At 42.9% G+C, this 21,737-nt stretch overlaps 1 protein-coding gene across 3 annotated transcripts in view; it reads left to right on the forward strand.

Annotated features, from left to right (window-relative positions):
* The window catches only part of LOC122790153 (ligand of Numb protein X 2-like), a 702,162-nt gene extending 682,436 nt beyond the window's left edge, over positions 1-19,726 (forward strand). For all 3 annotated transcript variants that reach the window (XM_044057741.1, XM_044057740.1, XM_044057742.1), the window contains exon 10: positions 17,277-19,726. In XM_044057741.1, coding sequence (XP_043913676.1) covers positions 17,277-17,412 — 136 coding nt within the window. In that variant the 3' untranslated portion in view covers positions 17,413-19,726. The remainder of the gene's footprint in view (positions 1-17,276) is intronic.
* Positions 19,727-21,737: the final 2,011 nt, after the last annotated feature.

Consider the following 21,737-nt stretch of genomic DNA (forward strand, 5'->3'; position numbering starts at 1 on the left):
ATCATTAATAAATTGCTTGTTTTGTACTTTTCCTTTGTTTATCTTCATATCTTCTTAGTCTTTCTGCCTGTGCTGAAATTTTTACTTTATTTGCAATAGTGCATGATAGATCCTGGTCTGTTCTAAAACTGCGCATTGCTTTTATCACATCTATTTTTCTTAGTATTTTTGTTGATCTATTCCCTTTTCTATAATCTTCTAACAAGTGACACTTCTTAACTGCTTTATAGTTTCTCTATTTGATATTTCTATGATGGTATTCGATTTCTCCCCTTCCTTTCCCTCATGACCCTGTGTTCTTGTGGTAGAATGTTATCCGTTATTAATTTAGCTGCACAGTAATATATCCTGTTTACTTCCGTTATATCACATGGGTCTCTATGAACAGTCCTAATTACTGTGTTCATTTGTTTTACAAGCGTCTGACTTTTTAGGCTTTATTAACCTTCTGCAGTCTTATTTCTTTCATTGATCTTGATACATATGTCTTTGTTTATTAAATCGAGCAACTCTTCTTTTAGCTCATTTTCTTCCAAACTAAGGGCACATTCCTTGTTTTCCAATTCCTGCAAGCATTCTATGGAAGATTCTATAGCACCTTTCTGTGGCACATTTCTCAAACTTCATCCCTTGCCATCCGTTGCTGTATCATATGGGAACTCATTGGCCCATCACTCCTCAACATTGACTGCATCAGAGTTTCCACAGTTTCCTGTTCCTTCCCTTGCTGTCTAGTTTCAAGTGAATGTTTAAACTGGTTTCCTGTGGAAGGCTCCAAATTATCTTCATATGGCACCTGACCAATTGTTTCCTCTTCCACTGATTTCCCCTTAATTTGGATACCCATTACTCTATGCTGGGCGAGTATAGTCAAACAGTTGTATTTTTAGTTATTTTGATCAGTCTTACTTTTTTTTTTTTTTTTTTTTTTTTAATTATAATGATTTAGACTGGTTTCTACTTGCTGAGCCCCACATCTGAAATTTTGGAGGTATGTATGTTGATCAGTAGATATCCTGCAAGTAGTAGCTTATATCAAGCCCATAATGCAAGGCTGTCCTCCTCACCAGAGATGCTGTCATTAGCAGCTGCCCCTGTGCATATGTGCATGGATGGTAATATGCAGTTTCCTTTACTTATGCAAACATTTGAATCCAAGGAAATGGCAGAGATAACTGTAGAACAGCAGCAATTCAAACCAAATAGCGTACAAAAAGCTTTAATAACCGCTTTCATCTCACGACTTCATCAGAATACATTTCATCAGGAAAAAATAATGTCTTAAATACATGCTTAATTAATCAATCAACATAAACAAAAACAATCAATTAAAATTTAAAACCACAGTAGTCAACTTCCAAACAGGGAAGACAAATCCTGTTGTTTGTTAATGGCTAGTTTACGATATTTTAAAAAACATTTAACATTAACAGTCTCGTTTAAACCAGGTGTTTTGTCTGAATTTAATCTAACCTGCCATAATGTCTCCCTTTGTTCCAAGTAATTTTTAAAATCACCAGCTCTGTTATCTGGTTTACAAACTTCTAAAATGGAAAAAACTAATTTTTTAAAAAAAGAACAAACTACAGAATGCTTGTATAGGGCATTGTTTTCATCTTTGCATCTTTTACTGTATAAATGTTCTTTAATGCGGGTGCCCAGACTCCTTGTGGTCATTCCCACATAGAATGCTGGACAAGCCGTGCACATACCAATGTACACCACCCCATTAGAGTTGCAATTAACAAATCCTGGTACTTCAAAAGTTCTATCACTAGTTGCAACAACGATGTTGGTACCTACTGAAATGTATCTACAAACCCTACATCCTTGGCAACAGAACATACCTTTCTTAACCGTATTAACCTTGTTAAGAACAGGATTATTGTACTCCAACATTTTTTTGATATTATTAGTATTCCGAAAAATAAAACGCGGTTTATTACCAACTACACGTATAATATCTGAATTACCTTGAATAACCTTCCAGTTCCTTATGAGCACAGATGTGATGTTGTGAATGTCACCACTCATGTCAAAGGAACATACTAAATCAAAACTGGAACTATCAATTTTGGAATGATTTACATGAATAACACTATTGTCACTTGAATCATTCAAAATAGCTGGATAATGAGTAAAATGTTTATGAAAAATCTCATTACCACTCTCTATTAGAGAATGTTCATCATACCCCCTTTCTAAAAACATGGAGGCTATGAAATGAAATTCATGAACTAGATCTTCAATCCTGCTAGTCATACGGCTGGCTCTAATATATTGGCCTCTTGGGATGTTTTTAATCATATGCCTCGGATGACTACTTTTATGGTGTAAATAACCATTAGTGAATGTTTGCTTTCTGTAAATTTTACTGTGAAATCTATTTTCAATCCAGTCCCACCATATACAAATATCTAAAAAATTGACCATCAAACCAATTTCTCCTTTGGTAAATTTCAAAAAATCAGACGACAGATTAATGTCAGAAACAAAAGCTTCAACAGTAGTAACATCACCTTCTATAACGAAAATCAAATCGTCAATAAATCTACAGAAAAAATTAATGTGAAATTTTTCACTTAAAACAGGCATAATTTCTAACTCCCACCAAGCCATGACTATATTTGCAAATGCAGGAGCAGCTGAGGAGCCCATGGCAATACCTCTTTTTTGTTTGTAGTATTTATTGTTGAACATAAAGAAGTTGTTCTCAAGAACAACTTCTATAAGCCCACAAATAGTTGAAATGACACTGTTGGTAAAAAGTTTCTTCTTGGATAAATAACAACGCACGGCCTCAATACCATCAAGGTGTGGAATACACGTATACAAAGAAACAACATCAAGGGTAAAAATAATATGCTTATTGGGGTCAAACACTCCGCTCTTAGCAAAAACTTTTAATTTCTCTAAAAAATTCCAGGAATCTCTTATGAAAGATTGATTGTTATTCAAAAGAGGCCCCAAAATAGCATCTAAAACCAAGGAAATACCCTCAGTAATGGAATGTGGCGACGAGACTATGGGTCTGAAAGGGGGATTTATTGGGTCTTTATGTATTTTTGGAATTCCAAAAATCACCCCAATCTTAGGCTCCTGTACTACACAAAAATTGTATAACTCGATGCTGATGTCACCAGACATGAGGGCATCGTATAGGTAAGAATTAATGAACCGAAAGTGTTTATAGATATCGAACAAAGTGACCAGTTGATATTCATCCTGATTATTTAAAATCTTTAACATACTAGCCTGATAAACCTTTTGCTCCATGATAACTATATTGGAGCCTTTGTCACTTTTCATAAACCTGAACATACTACTTAAAGATTTAAGATGTCCCAAAGCTCTTCTCTCATCAACATTTAAATTATCGTGGCCATCCCTCCTACTTCTTAACAACTTGTTAAGATCTTCAATGCACAGTTGCTCAAACACTTTAATAGTGTGATGCAACCTAGGCGTAAAACTTGAAGGTTTAATTACAGCTTTATCAAGATTCGGTAAATCATGCATTAAGTATGATAAATTTAGGTTCCTGGTAAACTTCTTTACATCAGTTACAGTTTTACTGTAATTGGCTTTACTGTAAGGTACAAAATTGAAACCATACTTTAAAACACTTAATTCAACACAGTTAAACACATGTTCAGTCAGGTTTATAACATTAAAACAGTCAGTGTGTTTCATCATGCCTCGTCCCCCGACGAATTCGACCCCAAAAAAGTACGGCTACGAGTCAACACAGTAGACTTATTGCTAATAATAGGCTGTTTTTTTCTAATAGTTGTCGAATCGTTGCTTAATTTATTTCTAACACTTTTATCTTGATGGACCTTGGCTGGTGATGAACCAGTCAAAAAAGTTCTCTGTTGATTAATGTCAGTAACACCACTGCCTTGGTTGGTGTCAACTGGAATATGGTCGGCCAACGCATTCAATACTGTGTCAGCTTTATTAGACACAATGTTGTTGTCCACCTTAACAAAAATCAAAGCATCAACAGCAGTTTTTGAAGTAACAACAACATCGCTAAAAGTACGCTGATTCACTTTATCCCCAACAATAGTGTTCTGTCCATTAAAATTGTTACCACGAATATTTAAAGCAAAATTGTTGTAAGCAGTTTTGTTTTGGTAAGAGGCAATATCTCGCCTCAACTTGGTATGTTTTCTGTTAGTAACCTCTAAGGCATGTAGATTAACTTCATGAGAAAGATTTTTAAAAAAAGAATCAAAACTGTCACTAGTTAACTTATTTTTAATGTTAGCCTCAATGCTCGTAATCTCAGCTTTTAACAAATCCATTTTTTGAATGTTATTGTCAATAAGTAATTTAAGAAAATTCAATCCAGCTTCGTTGAAAAAAGAAACCAGAATGTTAAACATAGGATTGCCCAACCCGACTCCATTCGGGCACTTAAAGAATCGCAGTCCCTTCGGGACAATGCCAAGTTCTATACATCTGGCAAAATAACAGTTTTCTAGATGTAAAGATTTATACCTTTTAAGCAACTTCAACAGTTGCTCACATTGAACAGTAAATGACCCGTGGTTGACATCCTCGAAACAGCGTCTAGACGTATTAAACGGATTCTCGTTCCTACTGAGTAGTTGTTCACAACATGCACCGGCAACTTCACGAACGGGAAAAGGCAAACGTTTATTCTTTGCTCCACGTCCGCTTTCATCTGGTGTTGGACTGCCAAGGTCAATGACGGTATCACATTCGTGAAAAGATGCCGCTGGACTGTATGTCTGTAAACCGGTATCAGGACCGTTGGCTTTAGCCATAAGATACTTTAAAGAGTTTTGAATATCTATCAACGTTGCCAGGAATACCTTATTTACGTTGTCAGCTCCCGAAGAGGGTGTGGTATGGATAGACAGATTGAGCAAAGACTCATCTGCAACCTCCGCCATGTCAAACGAAAAAAACAAATAAACCAGAAAGTTGACCAAAAACTGTTGAATCCAATGTTAATGTTAAATGTTTTTTAAAATATCGTAAACTAGCCATTAACAAACAGGATTTGTCTTCCCTGTTTGGAAGTTGACTACTGTGGTTTTAAATTTTAATTGATAGTTTTTGTTTATGTTGATTGATTAATTAAGCATGTATTTAAGACATTATCTTTTCCTGATGAAATGTATTCTGATGAAGTCATGAGATGAAAGTGGTTATTAAAGCTTTTTGTACGCTATTTGGTTTGAATTGCTGCTGTTCTACAGTTATCTCTGCCATTTCCTTGGATTCAACAGTTTTTGGTCAACTTTCCGGTTTATGTAAACATTTGCAGTTGTCATTGTTGCAGTTAAATGTTGATCTGATGTTCTCCATGTCATTATTCATCACAGATGGGTCTTGGATCCAAGTCGGCAACTGAAGGACAGATCCAGAACTCAAGCTCTTCCCCTTCTCATAATCCCTTACTGACCTACGACCCCCAGATCTCATTTGCCACAGATACACTCTGACGTGTATCCTACAGCTCAAGTGACTTCACTTCAAATAAGTGTAAATTGCCTTTTTCTTTTGGGGTTTCTTTCCCTTATTATTATAGCTTTAGTGTCCCCTTTCCTTCTGTGTAATTGGTTTATATTTCCTCCCCTCTCTGTTGGTTTTCTAACTCTTTCCATGGGTTCCTGCCTTTTCTTCCCCAGGCTTGGGTAGTGTTTCCCCCTCAGGATTTTTTTTTTTTTACCTTAGCTGTCCCTGTCTTGGCACCCTTTCTGCCAGTGAAGTAGATGTCCTTATATTCTCATGTTGCACTATTCTTTACAGTAGGGGAGGTTACTGCCTGCAGTGCCACCATCCAGCCAGTATACCAAAGTCTTTGCTCCAGGAGGGTATATGTGATGTCCCTTGTCAGGGCCATAAACCGACATAGGGTATAAAAGTGACGTCTGTACGTACCCTCTTCAGAATTTTTCTGCTGCAGTGACCATTGAACTCCTGTTTGCCAGTTCCAAAAGCAGATTGCTTTTTTTTCCAGACAACCGACTACAGTTTCCGCTCCAGACTAGATGACTGCTTCATCAACCGGTACAGGTAAGTGCCTGTTGGGTTTGCCTTTGCCTTTTGATTACTGTTCAGACATACATGTCAACTAGAAAGGGGAAGTGTGCTTGTGGGAGACAAATTCCTCACAAGGACACACATGAGAAGTGTGTATTTTGGTTAGGTGAGGCCCACAACCATACGCCCTGCCCCAATTGCAAATCCTTTGTCCCCAAGACACTTCACAGCCTCTTGGCCACATTAAAATTGTATTTAGAAAATCTGAGATTACGTCTTACACTCTGTATGGAAGGGGGGGGGTAGGCCCATCCGACGAGTCGCTGAGGAAGAAGGCCAAGAAAATTAGGGCAGAATCCTGTGCTGTGCTCAGGTGCCCGAGCAGATGCTTGTGGCTGATGAAAACCCGGGATCTTTTCAGACCTCCATTTCCAAACCAAGCCCAGGAACCTCAATGGAAGCTGGGATGGTGAAAACTTAGGTACGTCCACTGAGACAAATCAGCTATCAGATCCTGATAGCATAAGGGAACCATGACTCATTGTCAGAAGGCCCTGCTCTTACACTTCCACCAAAACAGACATCAGCTCCAATTCTTTCTCCACCAGCTACCCCTTTGAAGAGAAAACAAAAAGGTTAAACATCCTGAGCCTCAACCAGTTCCTGGCTGGGAAGCATTTTCACAAAGCCTCTTTAAGGCATTCCAGGCTTTGCAGGCTCAACAATTACCTCCTGGCCCTTCTCCTCGACCACCTTTAGAGGTATCAGAGGAAGGTTACTCCTCTTCAGAGGAATCCATTACTTATGAATCTCAAATAGACTTTCCTAAGGATTTCATTACCCCAGAGGAGGAGGAGGACTGCATTACTTCTGAATCCCCAGGGGAAGAATTGACCTTTGAAGACACAATCTCCCTCATGTGGGAGCATCTTAAGTGGCAGGCATCAGAAGTATCTGACACCAAGAAAAAGTACTTTGACCTTTTACAAATGGAGTAAGCATCTCCTTCTCCTGTGCCCCTATTGCTACCTGCTTTCCAGGATACATTGTTGGTTGCTTCTCAGTTCCCAAACTCACAACCTCCAGCCTCAAAATGCCCTGACACTTCTGTAAGGTCCCCCAGGAAACCCAGTTCCTCTTTAAAAAATCCTCCAGCAGACCCAGCAGTTATTGCAGTCTCTGCTGACAAAATGTCAAGACATTTGCCTTCTGCTGCTCTATACCCCATGGATAAAGACAGCAAATTCCTGGACAGACTAGAGAAGAAAGTGTGTACTGCCTCTACTCTGGCTATAAAGGCTCTCAACTATCAAACACATATGGCTAGGTATGTCCTGGATACCATCACCAAAGCCTCTACCCGCCTTTCTAAGGCCCCTGACCCCCTCTTTAAAGCCCAAATCAACACCCTGCTTTCCACAGCATCCCAAATGACTAGGTGCTCCATTAAGTGCAGTTATGATGCTGTGGAAGCCTCATCATAATCTCCTGCATTAGGATGAGTTTTGAGGTAATATTCCTGGGTGTGGGTATAACCTCTTGCTATGGATGTACAAACAAAATTGCTTGATGCACCCCTGGGGCCCTGTTTGGCCAAGCTTTAGCAGAGCTTCTCAAATCCCTTCAAGAAAAGGGAAAAGAATTACAAAACCGTAAACATTTACTGGTATGCCCTATACCCAGATACCACAGGAACTACCCACAAAAACCTTTTGTTGGAAGATGGTCCTTGCACACAGCTCCTCAGTCAAAGGGGCATAGACAACCAAGGAAAAGTTCTACTCCCAGGTTTCCCACCAACTCTTCCACTGCATCCTTTGAGTCAGTCTGACCAATCTAGACTGCCTCCACTGTGACTTGCCACCTTTAGACCCAAACACCCCCTATCTCTTCTTCTCACCCTCTCCCTACCCTCTTGGCGGATAATCACATCAGAACAGTGGGTCCTCTCCATCATTCAGAGGGGATATTTCATGACTTTGTGGATGTTACCACCCTTCCAGGGCATCTCCCAACCACCAAAAAACCAAACCCACCTTTTCCCACCCATCATTCAACAACACCTAGCTTTTAGGGTACCATAGAACAGGTACCCTGCCCACAAAGAAACACAGGCTTCTACTCCAGAATGTTTCTGGTACCAAGAAAAGATGGGCCATGGAGGCCAGTCCTAGATTTATCTTTCCTAACCTCTTCCTCAAGGTACCCAGCTTCAAAATGATTACCATACCCCTCACACCAACACAGGCTTTCCCTGTTGCCCTGGATTTGAAGGATGCCTACCTGTACATTCCTATACATCCAGGTTACAGGAAATGTCTCCACTTTGCAATAGGTTTTTTGCCATTTTCAGTTCTCTGCCTTGCTGTCTATACTCTCCACTGCTCCTCGAGTGTTCACAAAGTGTCTAGCCCCCTTCATTGCTCACAGCAGGACTCATGGTATACAGATATATACCTGTATCTAGATGACCTGCTCATCCTTCATCAAGACCACCAAGTTATTGTACTCCACCTGCAGCAGGTAATTTCCACCCTGACTCAATTAGGGTTTACCATAAACCACGAAAAGTCTCACCTGACCCCCTCTAAAAACTTGTTTTTCTTGGGATGCAGAATCAGAACAGACAGAATGAAAGCCTTCATCCCAGACCAAAGAATCCTAGACCTTTGTCTGTACCTCAAAAAAACTCCTCACCCACTGCTCCTTGACAGCTCATGATTTCCTGAGAATGTTGGGCTACATGGCATCCCTTATACCCATGTTACCTCTGGCAAGACTCCATGTGCAAAAAATCCAGTGGATCCTAAAAATCTTATGGAACCAACACTCCTAAAAATCTTATGGAACCAACACTCCCAGTCCCTGGACTCATCCCTTCCCCTACTTCTGTGTCTGAAGAGGGAGTTCCAGTGGTGGGTTTCAGCACTTCACCTCAACCAAGGACCCCCCTACAGGTTCCAGCCCCCCCCCCCTATAACAGGTCTCCACAGACGCATCAGACGTGTGGGGTGCAGTGCTTCTAATAAACCAGAATCAGTTCTCTGTGCAAGGCAGATGGTCCAGCCTAAGACAAAAGGACCATAACAACATCAAGGAAATGAGGGCACTACTGCTAGCCCTACAAACATTCAAATCAGCTCTTCAGCCAGGAACCCTAAAAGTAATCGCAGACAATATGACTGTCCTGTGGTACATAAACAAGCAAAGGGGGACAAAGTCCTAGCCTATTTGCAGCCTGGTCATCCAGATATGGAACCTAGCATCATCACTACAGGTCACTGTGGTGGCAGTTTATATTCCCTCAACAGAGAATGTTGTGGCAGACACTCAGCAGAATTCAGCTTCCTCTCATGAATGGATGCTTCAGAGAGAGGTATTCCTGGACCTTATCCACAGGTGGGGTATTCCACAAACAGAGCTCTTTGCCTCTCCCCAGAACAGACAGATGCCCAGCCTTTGCACAAGGGACCCACATCCACAAGCTTGAAAAGTGGACACATTCTCCTTTTCTTGGGAGGGAATGTACCTTTACGCTTTCACTCTGATTTACAAAGTCCTCCTGAAAATACAGAGGGACAAACCCAAAATCCTGTTGGTGACCCCATTTTGGCCAAGACAGCATTGGTTTCCCCTCCTCCACTTACTAGCCAAGGGCAATCATCACAGGTTACACCTCCGATTAGACCTGCTCTCACAGGACAGGTGATCCCTACTATACCCCCAGGTGAACAATCTGAAACTGACCTTATAGGTGATGGGCAATCCCCTACAGACACCTATATTCAGAGGATGTACTCTGTGTTCTCCAGGAGGCCAGAAATTATGTATCTAAATGGAACAGATTCCTCCAAGTGTTATCAACGGAAAAAACAGAACCCTCTGACTACTTCTACATCTATGGTCCTTTCCTATTTGTGTGAACTACTTTACTCGACTAACTTATTCTTCAGTCCAAGTCCAGTTATTTGCCATCTCTGCTTGTCTACCCATATCACCTCCTCTGGCTTCCAGATTGGAAGTCAAGTTTTTTCTGAAAGGGGTACTTCATATTAGACCCTCCCAGAAAACCTATACCCCCTCCGTGGGACCTGAATTTCATACCAGAAAAACTCACATTGTCACCTTTTGAACCAGCTCATTCAGTATCCCTGAAACTATGCACCCTGAAAACAGTTCTACTAGTGGCCCTCCCCTCTGCCAGGAGGGTATCAGATACAAGCCGTTATGGCTACCTCTCCTTATCTTATTTTCCACAAGGACAAAGTTGCTCTCAGGACCAACCCCTCCTTCTCATGCCCAAGGTGGTTAATGAACTCTCATTAAACCAGACAATTAACCTACTAGTTTTCTACCCTCATCCACAAAATTCCTCAGAGGACTCTCCATTCCTTGGATGTCCACAGGCAGCTGGGGTACTACTTAGACAAAACCAAACCTATTAGAAAGTCTGACCAATTATTCATCTCCTTCCATCTGTGAGCTCTAGGGAAGGCAGTCTCCAAGCAGATCATTTCTTCATGGATCTCAAAATCCATTGGCATGTGCTGTTACTATTATGGAAAATCCTTGCATGGTCATGTCAAATCCTCAGCTGCGTTTTTCAAAGGGGCTGTGCCTATGCTTCCATTTTAGAAGCAGCCACTTGGACTTCAGCTCACACCTTTACCAACCATTACAAACTGGACCTAGCCTTGACAGCAAGAGCAGGGTTTGCCATGTCAGTTCTCCAAAGCCTCCTTGACCATGGAACCCAATCCTCCACCCAGGTTCATACCTAAAGTTCTGGTACTCTCCTTACTGTAATGAATACTGCAACATGAGAATAGAAGGACATAGAGTAGTTGTGTAAGAACTTACCATAACCTTAGCTGTCCTCCTTTTCCATGTTGCAGTATTCAGTCCCACCCACCTGCCCCCTCTACCTTATCTAACATCCCTTGGCCTACCTGTGGGGACATACTCATTCTCTTCCCCAGTGTCCCCAATCAACACAGCCTTGCTACTACCCTAGGTCTAGTCTACATGCAAGTCTAAGGGTCTTCCTAGTAGGACCCTCTCTTAACCCACAGGAGTACTACTGTAGGCAGGCAGTTAATTCTGAAGAGGGTACATGCAGACATCACTTTTATACCCTATGTCAGTTTATGGCCCTGACAAGGGATATCACACGTACCCTCCTGAAGCAAAGACTTTGGTATACTGGCCAGATGGTGGTGCTGCAAGCAGCAACCTCCTCTACTGTACTGAATACTGCAGCATGGAAGAGAAGGACATCTAAGATTATGGTAAGTTCTTACACAGCTATTCTGTTGTCTATCTCCCCCTTCCTGTAGAGAGTGCGGTTGTGTTCACTTTATTTTCTGAAATGTCTGAGAAGCCATCTGGCTTTAAAAGATTCTTGTCATGCAGTCGGAAAATGCCCCATTCCGACTCAACACAGAGTGCATTTATTGCCTTGGAAAGAGTCACTTGGAGGTTGAATGTGGCATTTGTGCTTCATTCAACCCCAGGGCTCTCATGGATCACAGGAATAAACTCCTGTTAAAGGGACTTGCTAAAGAGGGGATCCTCTAGCCTCTGGCTCCCCCTCTAAGCTTCCTGTGGATGCCAAAAGGAAGACCTCTTCAAAAAAGCCGAACCTCTCTGATTGCAGATCCCCAGATCTGAGCTCAGCCTGTTTGGCTTTGGATCTGGGCTCTTCCACTTCAGTCTGTTGGATCCAAGGCCTTGAAGCCAACTCTGCACAAGCCACCTTCTGTCGGATCCATCTTCGCCAACTAAACTGTTGGATCCATCCAGGTCTTCAAATCCAAAGGTTATATCAGATCTGGTAATCGACATCTTCCCATCGAGGTCCAGGAGTTTGGATCCAAGGTATAGGAGTCTATCTCCCTCCCGAGACTGCAGGACAGTGTCAGTGTCTCCAGCCAGGTCAGAACCTTCTTTGGTATGTTCCAGGTTACTTCCCACAGGTATGGATATGATGGAGTCATCTGAAGGCCCAAATCGAGTTGTACTTGTTACCATCCCCGGCTCAATTGCCCAGGGGATCTTCCCCATCCATGGGACTTCACTCTCCTCTCTGACCCACCCAGATTTGAATCACCAGGATTGGAGCATTCCCTATGAGAGGCCAACAGTGTTTGGTAGCCCTCTCTTTCCAGCATAGTCAGGGTCTGTTGCGCTGCTTTGGAACTGGCTATGCCTCAGCCTCGCAAGGTCTATTCCGGTTCCAACAGATGGGGTTGCGCCTGGAGTTTTCAGACCATTTTCTCCCTTTGGGAAGCCTCTGTGCTGGACAGCTTGGGGCCGATATCATCTGGAGACATCAGTGCTGCATCAGGGACCCTCCTTCCTTCCCGGGTGGCTGCAACCATGGGAGGAGGAGCTGGGTCCTTGTCCAGTCAGTCAGCCTTCTGGGCGGTAGAGAAGACCACCTCTGGCTGGGCAGTTACCTGTCCATCTCTAGATATTCCTCAGCCCCTCTTGCTTTGGGCAGTGAGCCTTCATCATCCTTCTAAGGTCAGCTCCCCTGTGAGTGCCATCAGATGGGCGTTACCCCAGTCAAGGTCCCCACCTCTTCGGAGTCCTCCCCAGAGCCCACTGTGGAGCCCCCTCAGAAGAGGACATGCAATAGGAGGCACTTGGACTTCCCTAGAGAGTCCCTCACTGAGGACATGGATTTCTAGGATGGAGATGGGTCCCCCAGACTCCCATCTGAGGAGGTGTCCTTTAGGGACATCCTTGAGATTCTAAAGCAGATGGTTGATCCCCCCCACCCCATCTTCAGAGGAATCCATGTTTCTGAAGGCCTTCGGGATGGGCCCATCTTCTACAAGGGTGTCCCTCCCTGCCGATGAACTCGTACAACTCATCACCGACAGGGCACTGAAGGAACTGGACACAGTGGAACCAGTTCCCAAAAAGGCAGACAAAGTTCTTAGTCCCCCAAAGGATAACATTTTTTGGAGTAAGGAAAATCCCGTTGATGCTATTGTGATGGCCACCACAGCTAAGGAGGAGGAGCTCGTTGAACAGAGCTCTATGGTCCATCCACCAAATAGGGAGTCTTGGGCAACTAACTGCTTTGAGAAGCATGCGTTTGTGTCCACTACATCTGGACTGAGCACAATCAACTGCATGGCTCATTTTACCCAGCTTCAAAGGGATTTGGTGTCGGAACTCACCACCTCCCTTTCAGAGTTGCTGCCTCCAGGAGTCTTAAATTGGTCTCTCTGAAACTATCCACTCTGACTTCGATGAGGTTGATCTCCAATGCAGTGGAGGGCACCTCTCAAGCAGTGGACACAGGCATTGCTATTAGATAGCATGCATGGCTTTGTCTTTGCAGGTTTGCAGAACCCTTTAAGGCGTCTTTTACTAATGCCCCCTTTGATGGGTTTACCTTGTTTGGCCCCTCTGTCAGAGACATTGACCTGCAGCGAGCAGTAGGAGAAGACTCTCTCCACAGTTGGGATCAAGTTGTCTACTCCCCAGTGATCCTTTTCTAAGAATCAGAGGGGCAGTAAGAAACTTTGGTTCTGCAGGACTCTATCCCCCTTCCAGGATGCTCCACAGGAGTCTTCTTCTGGCCAGGGTAGAGGATTCAAGGGCAGATGCAGCTGCAGAGGCAGAGAGAGTCTGCAGAACCTGGGATCCCTGAAACCCTTCTCAGAGAGACCAACTTACTGCTCCTAAAGCACTGCCCTCTGTCCTGCCTTGGAGGCAGTTGGACAACTCTCCCTTCACCCACTAGCCTGGACAAATATCACCTAAGATCAGTGGGTGTTAAAGGTCATTTCCAGGTGTTATTTCATACCTATTTTTCAGCCCCCTTCAATTCCAAAATCTCTCCCAGATGTTTCACCCCCCCCCCAAAGGGTGTTGGCCTATCTCGAGGTCCAAGACCTTCTTCAAAAAAGAGCCATCCAAAAGGTCCCAACACGATAACATGGGACCAGAACTTGTTCTCACTTATTTTTGATGCCGAAAAAGACCGGGGACCTGCAACCCATTTTGAACTTCAGTGAGTTGAACCTGTCAGTCAAGATTTCCAAGTTCTGGATGATCACTGTATAGTTCATTCTGCCTCTTCTGCACAAGGACAATTGGAGATGCTCAGTGGATCTCAAGGACACGTACTATCATATCAAAATCAACAGATGCTCCAGGAGATACCTGCACTTTTGGTTAGGGCTAATCACTACCAGTTCAGAGCCCTGCCCTTTGGACTCACCACAGCCCACCAGGTTTTTACCAAATGCATGGCAGTGGTGGCAGCTCATCTCTGACTGCAAAGATTTCAGGTCTTTTTGTAACTGAATGATTGGTTCCTCACAGCCCCACGAGGCATCAATCGGCTATGGCCTCCAACTATACCTTCCACCTCTTTCACAGTCTTGACATCACAGTCAAATTGTCCAAGGCAAATCTTTCCACATGTCAGAGCCTAGAGTTTATCTGGGTTCTTCCAGACATGGTGTCAGACTGCAGCACCCCCTCCCCGCAGAGTTTAAATCACTCGAGACCAGGTTCATCAGTTGCTGACACTCGATCATCCCACAGCCCACTTAATCTTGCAGGTGCTAGGTTCAATGGCGGCTGATGTCCAGCTAGTGCCTCTTGTCAGATATCACACGCGGGTCCTGCAGTGGACTCTGGCACTTCACTGGTCTGCACAGGTTCACCCCATGTCCATGACCATCAGGATCTCTCAGGTGTGCAAAAACTACATTGCTTGGTGGCTTCAAACTCAGGATCTGATCCTAGGCAGACCCTTTAGTCTTCCCCAACCCAAGGCGACTGACCACAGATGCCTCCCTGTTGGGAGGGGGCATTTTTGGGGAAGGACGGTTCAAAGCATGTGGTCCCCTGTAGAGACCAAATTGCACATAAATGTCCTAGAGATGAGCAGTCCTTCTAGCATTGCAAGCCTTTCAGGAGTGTCTCCCTCTCAGGACTATAGCAATTTAAACGGAGAACGTGGCAGTGGTCTGGTACATCAGCAAGCAGGGGGCACCATGGTCTTATCATCTGTTCAGAGAGGCCATGAGAGTGTGGGAATGGGTGATGTCCTCCAGGTGCTTTCTTCTTGCAAGTGCACATCCCCAGCAGTTTTAAAGTGTTGGCCGACAAACTCAGCAGGTCTGTTTTGAGTCCTCATGAATGGTCCCTGAATCTGTCAGTGGCACATCGGATATTCAGCCATTGGGGTTTTCCTTGCTGCGATTGCCTCCCTTGTCACCCACAAATGCAGCAATTACTTTGCCCTGACCCCTTACTCATGGGAATCTCCTAGGGATGTTCTATTTCATGATTGGCCGTTGGGGCTTCTACATGATTTCCCCCAACTCCCCATTCCCAAAGTTTTGCAGAAAGCCCGTCACCTGAAGACCCCTCTCATTCTCATTGCCTCCTTTTGACCTCATCAGGCATGGTTCCCCCTGCTTTGGTCTCATTTGAAGTGTCCTCCATGGATATTGGATCCCACCCTGAATCTCATTTCCCATTCTTGGGGGCTTCCTCTTCCCGACCTTCAGTCTGTTAGTCTAACCGCATGGTATCTCCAATTCCTGTGATCCTTTCCCATTCAGACTTTTTTGTCCAATGAAGAATATTATTTTAGCTTCTCAAAAACTGTCTACCAAGAAGGTATATTCTGGCAAGTGGAAAAGATTCTCAATTTGGGCCAGGCAGTAAAATCTGTACCTCTTTTTCAGCCCCTATTCCTGATATTCTGTTGATTTTGGCTTCTCTGTTTCAGGAAGGGGGTAGTTTCTCCATGATTAAACTCCGGTTGGTGGCCATCTCAAATTTCAGTGTGGATGAGAATCCCACCTTTTCTTCCAGACTGTGTAAGGCCTTTATACAAAGAGATATTTCTTCTTAGACCTCCTATCAAAGATCCCTCCCCACCATGGGATCTTACCCTGGTGTTACAGTCTTTGATACAAAAGCTGTTTGAGCCCATAACATATTGTGATCTCAAATTCCTGTAATGGAAGTTGGCCGCCTTGGTGGCTATTTTTTCTTCCAAGAGAGTTTGAGTTGCAGGCTCTTAGCATTAAGCTCCCTTTTATGGTCTTCCACAAGGATAGGGCATCTCTCAGGACTAATCCTTCATTCATTCCTAAGATAGCTTTGGAGGCCAATCTTAACCAATCTATTCAGCTTCCTGTGTTCTTCCCTAATTCCTCTAATAAAGGGGAATATATTTTGCATTGTTTGGATGTCCATAGACCATTGCGATTTTATCTTGAGGACTGAAGAATTTCAAAAGTCAGATCAGCTCTTTGTAGCCTTCTCTCAGGCCAGAAAAGGTATGGCAGTTACCAAGGTATCCATTTCCCGTTGGATCACCAGCTGTATTTCCTTCATTCATTACAACAGACACATGGAACTTTCCAGACCAGTTAAAGCTCACTCTACTAGGCCCGTGGCTATGTCTTTCACCTTCGTGGCTAAGCTGTCATTGGATGAGATTTGTGCTGCTTCTGCTTGGTCTAAACCCAACACCTTTTTTTTACACATTATAAGTTGGATGTGGTGTCTAGGAATAGGGCTCCTTTTGTTCCTCTGTGTTCAGGCATATCCTTCCCTGAGGCCTCCCAGGGTTCATAGTAGCTGTGGGGACTCTGACCCATCCGTAATGAATGACACAGTATCAGATAAGCAGTTGTGTACTTCACTTAGCTTGAAATCTGTGCTATCCAGTGTCATTATTCATCACATTCCCACTCTCCTTCCGAAGATCTGGTAGGTGTGAAGGGATGTCTTCCTTTAAAGACTTTCTAGTGTTATAAGCAGTCTATACTGCTTTTTCCTCTATCCTGCAAATTCAATCTGAGGGTTGTAGGTCAGCGACGGATTATGAGTAGGGGAGGAGCATGAGCTTTGGATCTGTCTTTCAGTTGCTGGCTTGAATCTGAGGTCAGATCCAAGACCCACCTGTGATGACTAAATGATACTGGATAGCACAGATTCCAAGCTATGTTAAGAACATCTATCTTTTTTTTCCCAATTTCTTCCCTTGGAGAAGGGCAGTCTGCTCTGTTAGCTTCTGCAGTCTGAAGACCTAGTTCATCTGAAGTAATGAACGATAGTACTGTTCCAGGTGACTTGAGCTTTGATTTGCTAGTGTTTGATAGATGTTAGCTCTGCTGCTTTACAAATGCTTTTTCATTTTGCATTTTCATTCTTAACTTTTACATTTATATGTGCTAATGACTGTTTTTATTCCCTTCCCCAACTAGATGTGGGGATGAAATTGTTGCAGTGAATGGAGTTTCAACCACAGGCATGAGCAATTCTTCCTTAATTCCAATGCTGAAAGAACAGAGGAATAAAGTTACCCTAACTGTAGTGTCCTGGCCTGGAACTCTTGTTTGACTGCAGTTTGCCATCTTAACAAACATCAAAGCAGACTATGGGTTATACTGTTGTTGAAGTTATCACATCTTGTGTACAGTAAGAATTGTTGTTTTGACACTTAATGTACCAGAATAACAAGAAGAAGACGAAACTACACAAATCAAAACCATTAGCCGTGCCTTAGTTGATGTGAACCGTCCTGACACTGTGGCCTTGATATCACACCTCATATTTCAAGTGCCTTTAAGATATGATCTCATTTGAAACATTTGGTAGCACTGCAATGTTTAGTATTCAGGGTATGGCACATCACATGGTTTGTAACTTTTTTTCTGGTTAGTCAGCAAAGGCTCTGTCTGAAAGATGGTTAGTACCTCTTCTGGTTCATGATGTCTTGAACTGAGCAAAAAAAATGTTTATCTGCTTTCTGCATTGTGAGTTTAATAACCAAAAACAAGCAAGGGTAAAACATTACTGCATTCTTGGAATTAATCATGGTTAAGTGTGTATGTCATTTTTCTTATGTTTTTGATTTATGCCAAAAAAGTAAGATGTGTTTTTAGAACCACTGCAGTAGTTGTCTCCTTGGCATGACTGACCATATCCATCAAGTACTTAAGTAGTTGTGAAGTAATGGAGTAATGTTTTAGTTGTTTGATGTAGCTAGGAAGGCTATATAAGTCAGCATTTATAGTGGTATCACAATTCTTTATTTATTATCTTTTGTAATACTCCAGGAATTGCTAATTGTTTATTGTAGCTTACCTTGATGGGTTATAGTAGCTAATGTTAAACAAACCACCACGTTTTGCTTACATTCTAGTTGTGCTGTATGGTGACTGCAGTGCTTGATACAGAACTGTAATTGCTGCTAAAGAGATAATTGGTTTATAGAAAGCTAACTTAAATCTTTTTTATATAATTCAGTTTGGACCCTGGTGCTACAGCTTAACCATTAGCTTGGCAGGCACCCCTCCTAATTGCTTCAGCATTGGTACTGTCCCCCAACCAGTTCTGCAGTTACTGGTGAAGAGGGAAGGGGAGCAGGAACTGAAGAGTGTAATTGATCCAGTACTATTTCCTAGAAGGTACTGCCAGTATGATAGCAAAAGGAACTAAGTGTCCTGTAAGTGGGATCGTGTGTGTACCTGCAGTATCTCCATGCATGTCTCGCATCCCCTGCTTAGTGGTTATTTTGAGATGTAGCCTCCACCAGTGCTGCAGAGAATATGCCAGCATCACCACAGACCTTCCACCCCCTGGATATGTCCTTTCTCTCTATCAGCTGTTTGATTTGCTCATTCTCGTGGAGTTGCATGGACCATAGTTGGGGTGTTATCCCTACATGCTGCTAGGGCCAGTATAATCCAGTCATTTGTTAACACAAACTTATGGAAGTATATTTTTAACTTAAATACCAGAGCTGCACCTGTATAGAAGATGCCTTGTAATGTTTTGATTTCAGAAGGACAACCTTTGTATAAATTATATTTTAATTAATTAATTGAGGCCAGTGGCCAGTAATAGCCTGTTTTTTTAGTACTGTTACATTTGTCATTTGCCTTATTTAATGTACAGGGACCTACTGTTTGTAAAGTAAACTCATCAATATCTGCAGAATGTCAGTGGGTAAACCCATTTCTTCACTTGTGAAAACAAAATAAATTCTTAATTAACCCACATTTAAATTTAGACAAATATAAGTGGAATTTAATTGCACCACATCCAGATTTAGAAGCATCTGTGCAGAGGAGGTGGTGGTTCTGCAGATGACCATTGACTCTTTTGTCATCACAACATTATTCTTCTCAGGATTATTGTCGGTATGTCTCTTTTACCAAAGAATTTTGTGTGTATATTTAAACTGAATGCAGCACAATTTATGGCTTAAAATATTTTGATGCCGACTGTAATAATTCTAAATCAGAATGAATGTTTATGCATATTAGCATTTTTGACTCTTCTGTATGTCTCTAAAGAGGTTAATGCTAATTGTTGGTTTCAAAAACCAAACAGTCCCTGTGTAAAAGATTTTTAATGTTTTTCATTTATGTAAATACTGTTATGAAAAAGTCTTCATTCTTTGAGTGTAGCAGTTTTAATTAAAAACATTTCCTGTGATGCTGTTGTATGTAAATGTGTTGTATGTGCAGCTGCACATTAGAAGTTCATTCTTGTTGTTTAGGACAGGAGATGGTAGCCTGCTTCAGCATTGTTTAAGCTATCTGTCACATGAGCCACATCAGAATGTAACTGTGTATACCATATGCTGTACATTATTATGTATGTTTTTATGCAAAAATTGGCTTTTACCTAATTAAAAAAAAAAAAAAAAAAACTTGCAGACTTGAGTAATGTTCAGTGTGTGTAACAGAAGAGTTTTGAAATGACTCCCATACACCGGACGGTTTATCTTCATTTAGTTGACAGTTTAATGTGCAATTGCGCTGTTATGTAACTTATTTTAACGAATTTCAGAATGTGTATGAGTTAGAATATCAAAAATGGTATAATGGAAGATCCACTTCGTCCATTTTTTAACTGCATCACAACTTTCACACTTGGAAGACATTTCCTAATGTCTCGAAACATCATTATGCAGGGGGTGCAAGCCCTCCTGCACCCCCTGCTACTGTAATGTACTAACTCCGAGATCGCAATACAGTGAGGGAAATGGTACATGTCCCAGTCCCCACTATAATGCAATCTGCACCCGGAATGGCGACTTCAGATGAGCGAATGCACACTGGCATTTGCCCATTTGAATTAATGGAATTCAATATTCCCAAATCTTGCCGTTGTACTTTCGCACTTTGGTACGTCGTACAATGGACGCCCGACTAAGTAAAGGTAAATCACACTGGACACCTTTTGCATTCAAGGCATTTTTTTTTTTTTATTCCCTAAGAACAGCCTCGCATTGGCCTGTAGAGCAAAGTGTTTCTCAGACTTACAAAACACACCCATCCCAGCAGTCATTCTTTGATCTGGACTCAGTCAGAGCTACAGAAAGTGGCCCACCTCCAGCAACATGATGTCCTTCAAGGATGCATCTGCAGTCCTAACAAATGGGTTGTCCTGCCTCAGGCAGCCCTTCGGTCGGCCGGATTCCAAAGTCTGGGTCTGGCCTCGGCTGATGTCGCACTTCACCCGACGTCATAGCTACAGTCAATTGGGTATAAAGGCATCAGCCGACGCCATTTTCCCCAGTCTTTCTTGCTGCGTGGCGCCCGAAGCAGAAGCTGTTCGCAAGTGCCGGTCGGTCAGAACCAGAGATTGCTACTACCGAAGACTTCTAAAAAGCTAAGTACCCCGTTGGGGACTCTTTCTTGCCTCAGCCGATGTCAGAAAAAGTGAATAACTGTTTAACTTGTGGGAAACAAATACCTCATAAAGATTTCCACTCTTACTGCCTACCTTGTTTAGGCCCAGACCACGACATAGCAGCTTGTCTAGCCTGTGCTTCCTTCAACCGACGGACACTTAGACGTCGGTCGGAGTTTGCAGAGGAGTTTTTCGGCTCTGCTTTTGCTTACAACATGCCGTCGGAGACTCCGACTTCACAATTAGCTAAAAAGCGTAAGGAAAAGGACCGAAACTCGCGGTCTGCGGTTTCGGCCGAAACCGCGGTTAAGCCAACCGTGAGTGTCTCGGTTTCGGCTGAAACCGAGTCCACGGTTCTTCCTTCGGCCGAAAGCATTCCTCCTACAGCCGAGGCCTCATCCGGCATGGCTGCATCTGCTACTGAGATTCCACCTGCTCTTACAGGTTCTCAGGATTTATCAGATACTATCCCTTTAGATATATCTACTCCTGCACGTGGAGCTGATAGGCCCCCTGCATCCATGTCAATTAAGGCTTTTTCCAGGGCTAAAGCAGCTAAATCTTCAAAGGCCGTGCCTGCTAAAACCCCCTCTCACAGGCCTAGCTCTAGTACTCAAATGCTTAGTCTAGCAGAGGATCTCATTTCTTTGATCAGGGGATCCCAGTCTCACCCTGACAGGGCCTCTCACCCACCTCCAGAGAAGAGGCCTAGAGCAGAGCCCCCTGAGCCAGTTTCTACAGATTACTCCTCTGATGATTCAGAAAATACAAATCCTCCAGAAGGCCCTTATTCTCCATATGAGGACTCTGATGCAGAGGATTCCATACCTTCTGCCTCTCCTCCTGAGGAATTTTCTTTTGGGGAAACCTTGCATGCTATGAGGGAACAATTTCAATGGTAGGGCCAGGATTTTTCAGACTCTAGGAAAAGGCTTAGGACCTTTTTACATTTGCCACAGCATAGGCCTTTAGTCATTCCTCCGGTACTTACAGTTGTGGATGATGCATTTAATGATGCT

The sequence above is a fragment of the Protopterus annectens genome, chromosome 15.part0, assembly GCF_019279795.1.
Source record: "Protopterus annectens isolate FY-2018-M chromosome 15.part0, PAN1.0, whole genome shotgun sequence".
Taxonomy (NCBI): domain Eukaryota; kingdom Metazoa; phylum Chordata; order Ceratodontiformes; family Protopteridae; genus Protopterus; species Protopterus annectens.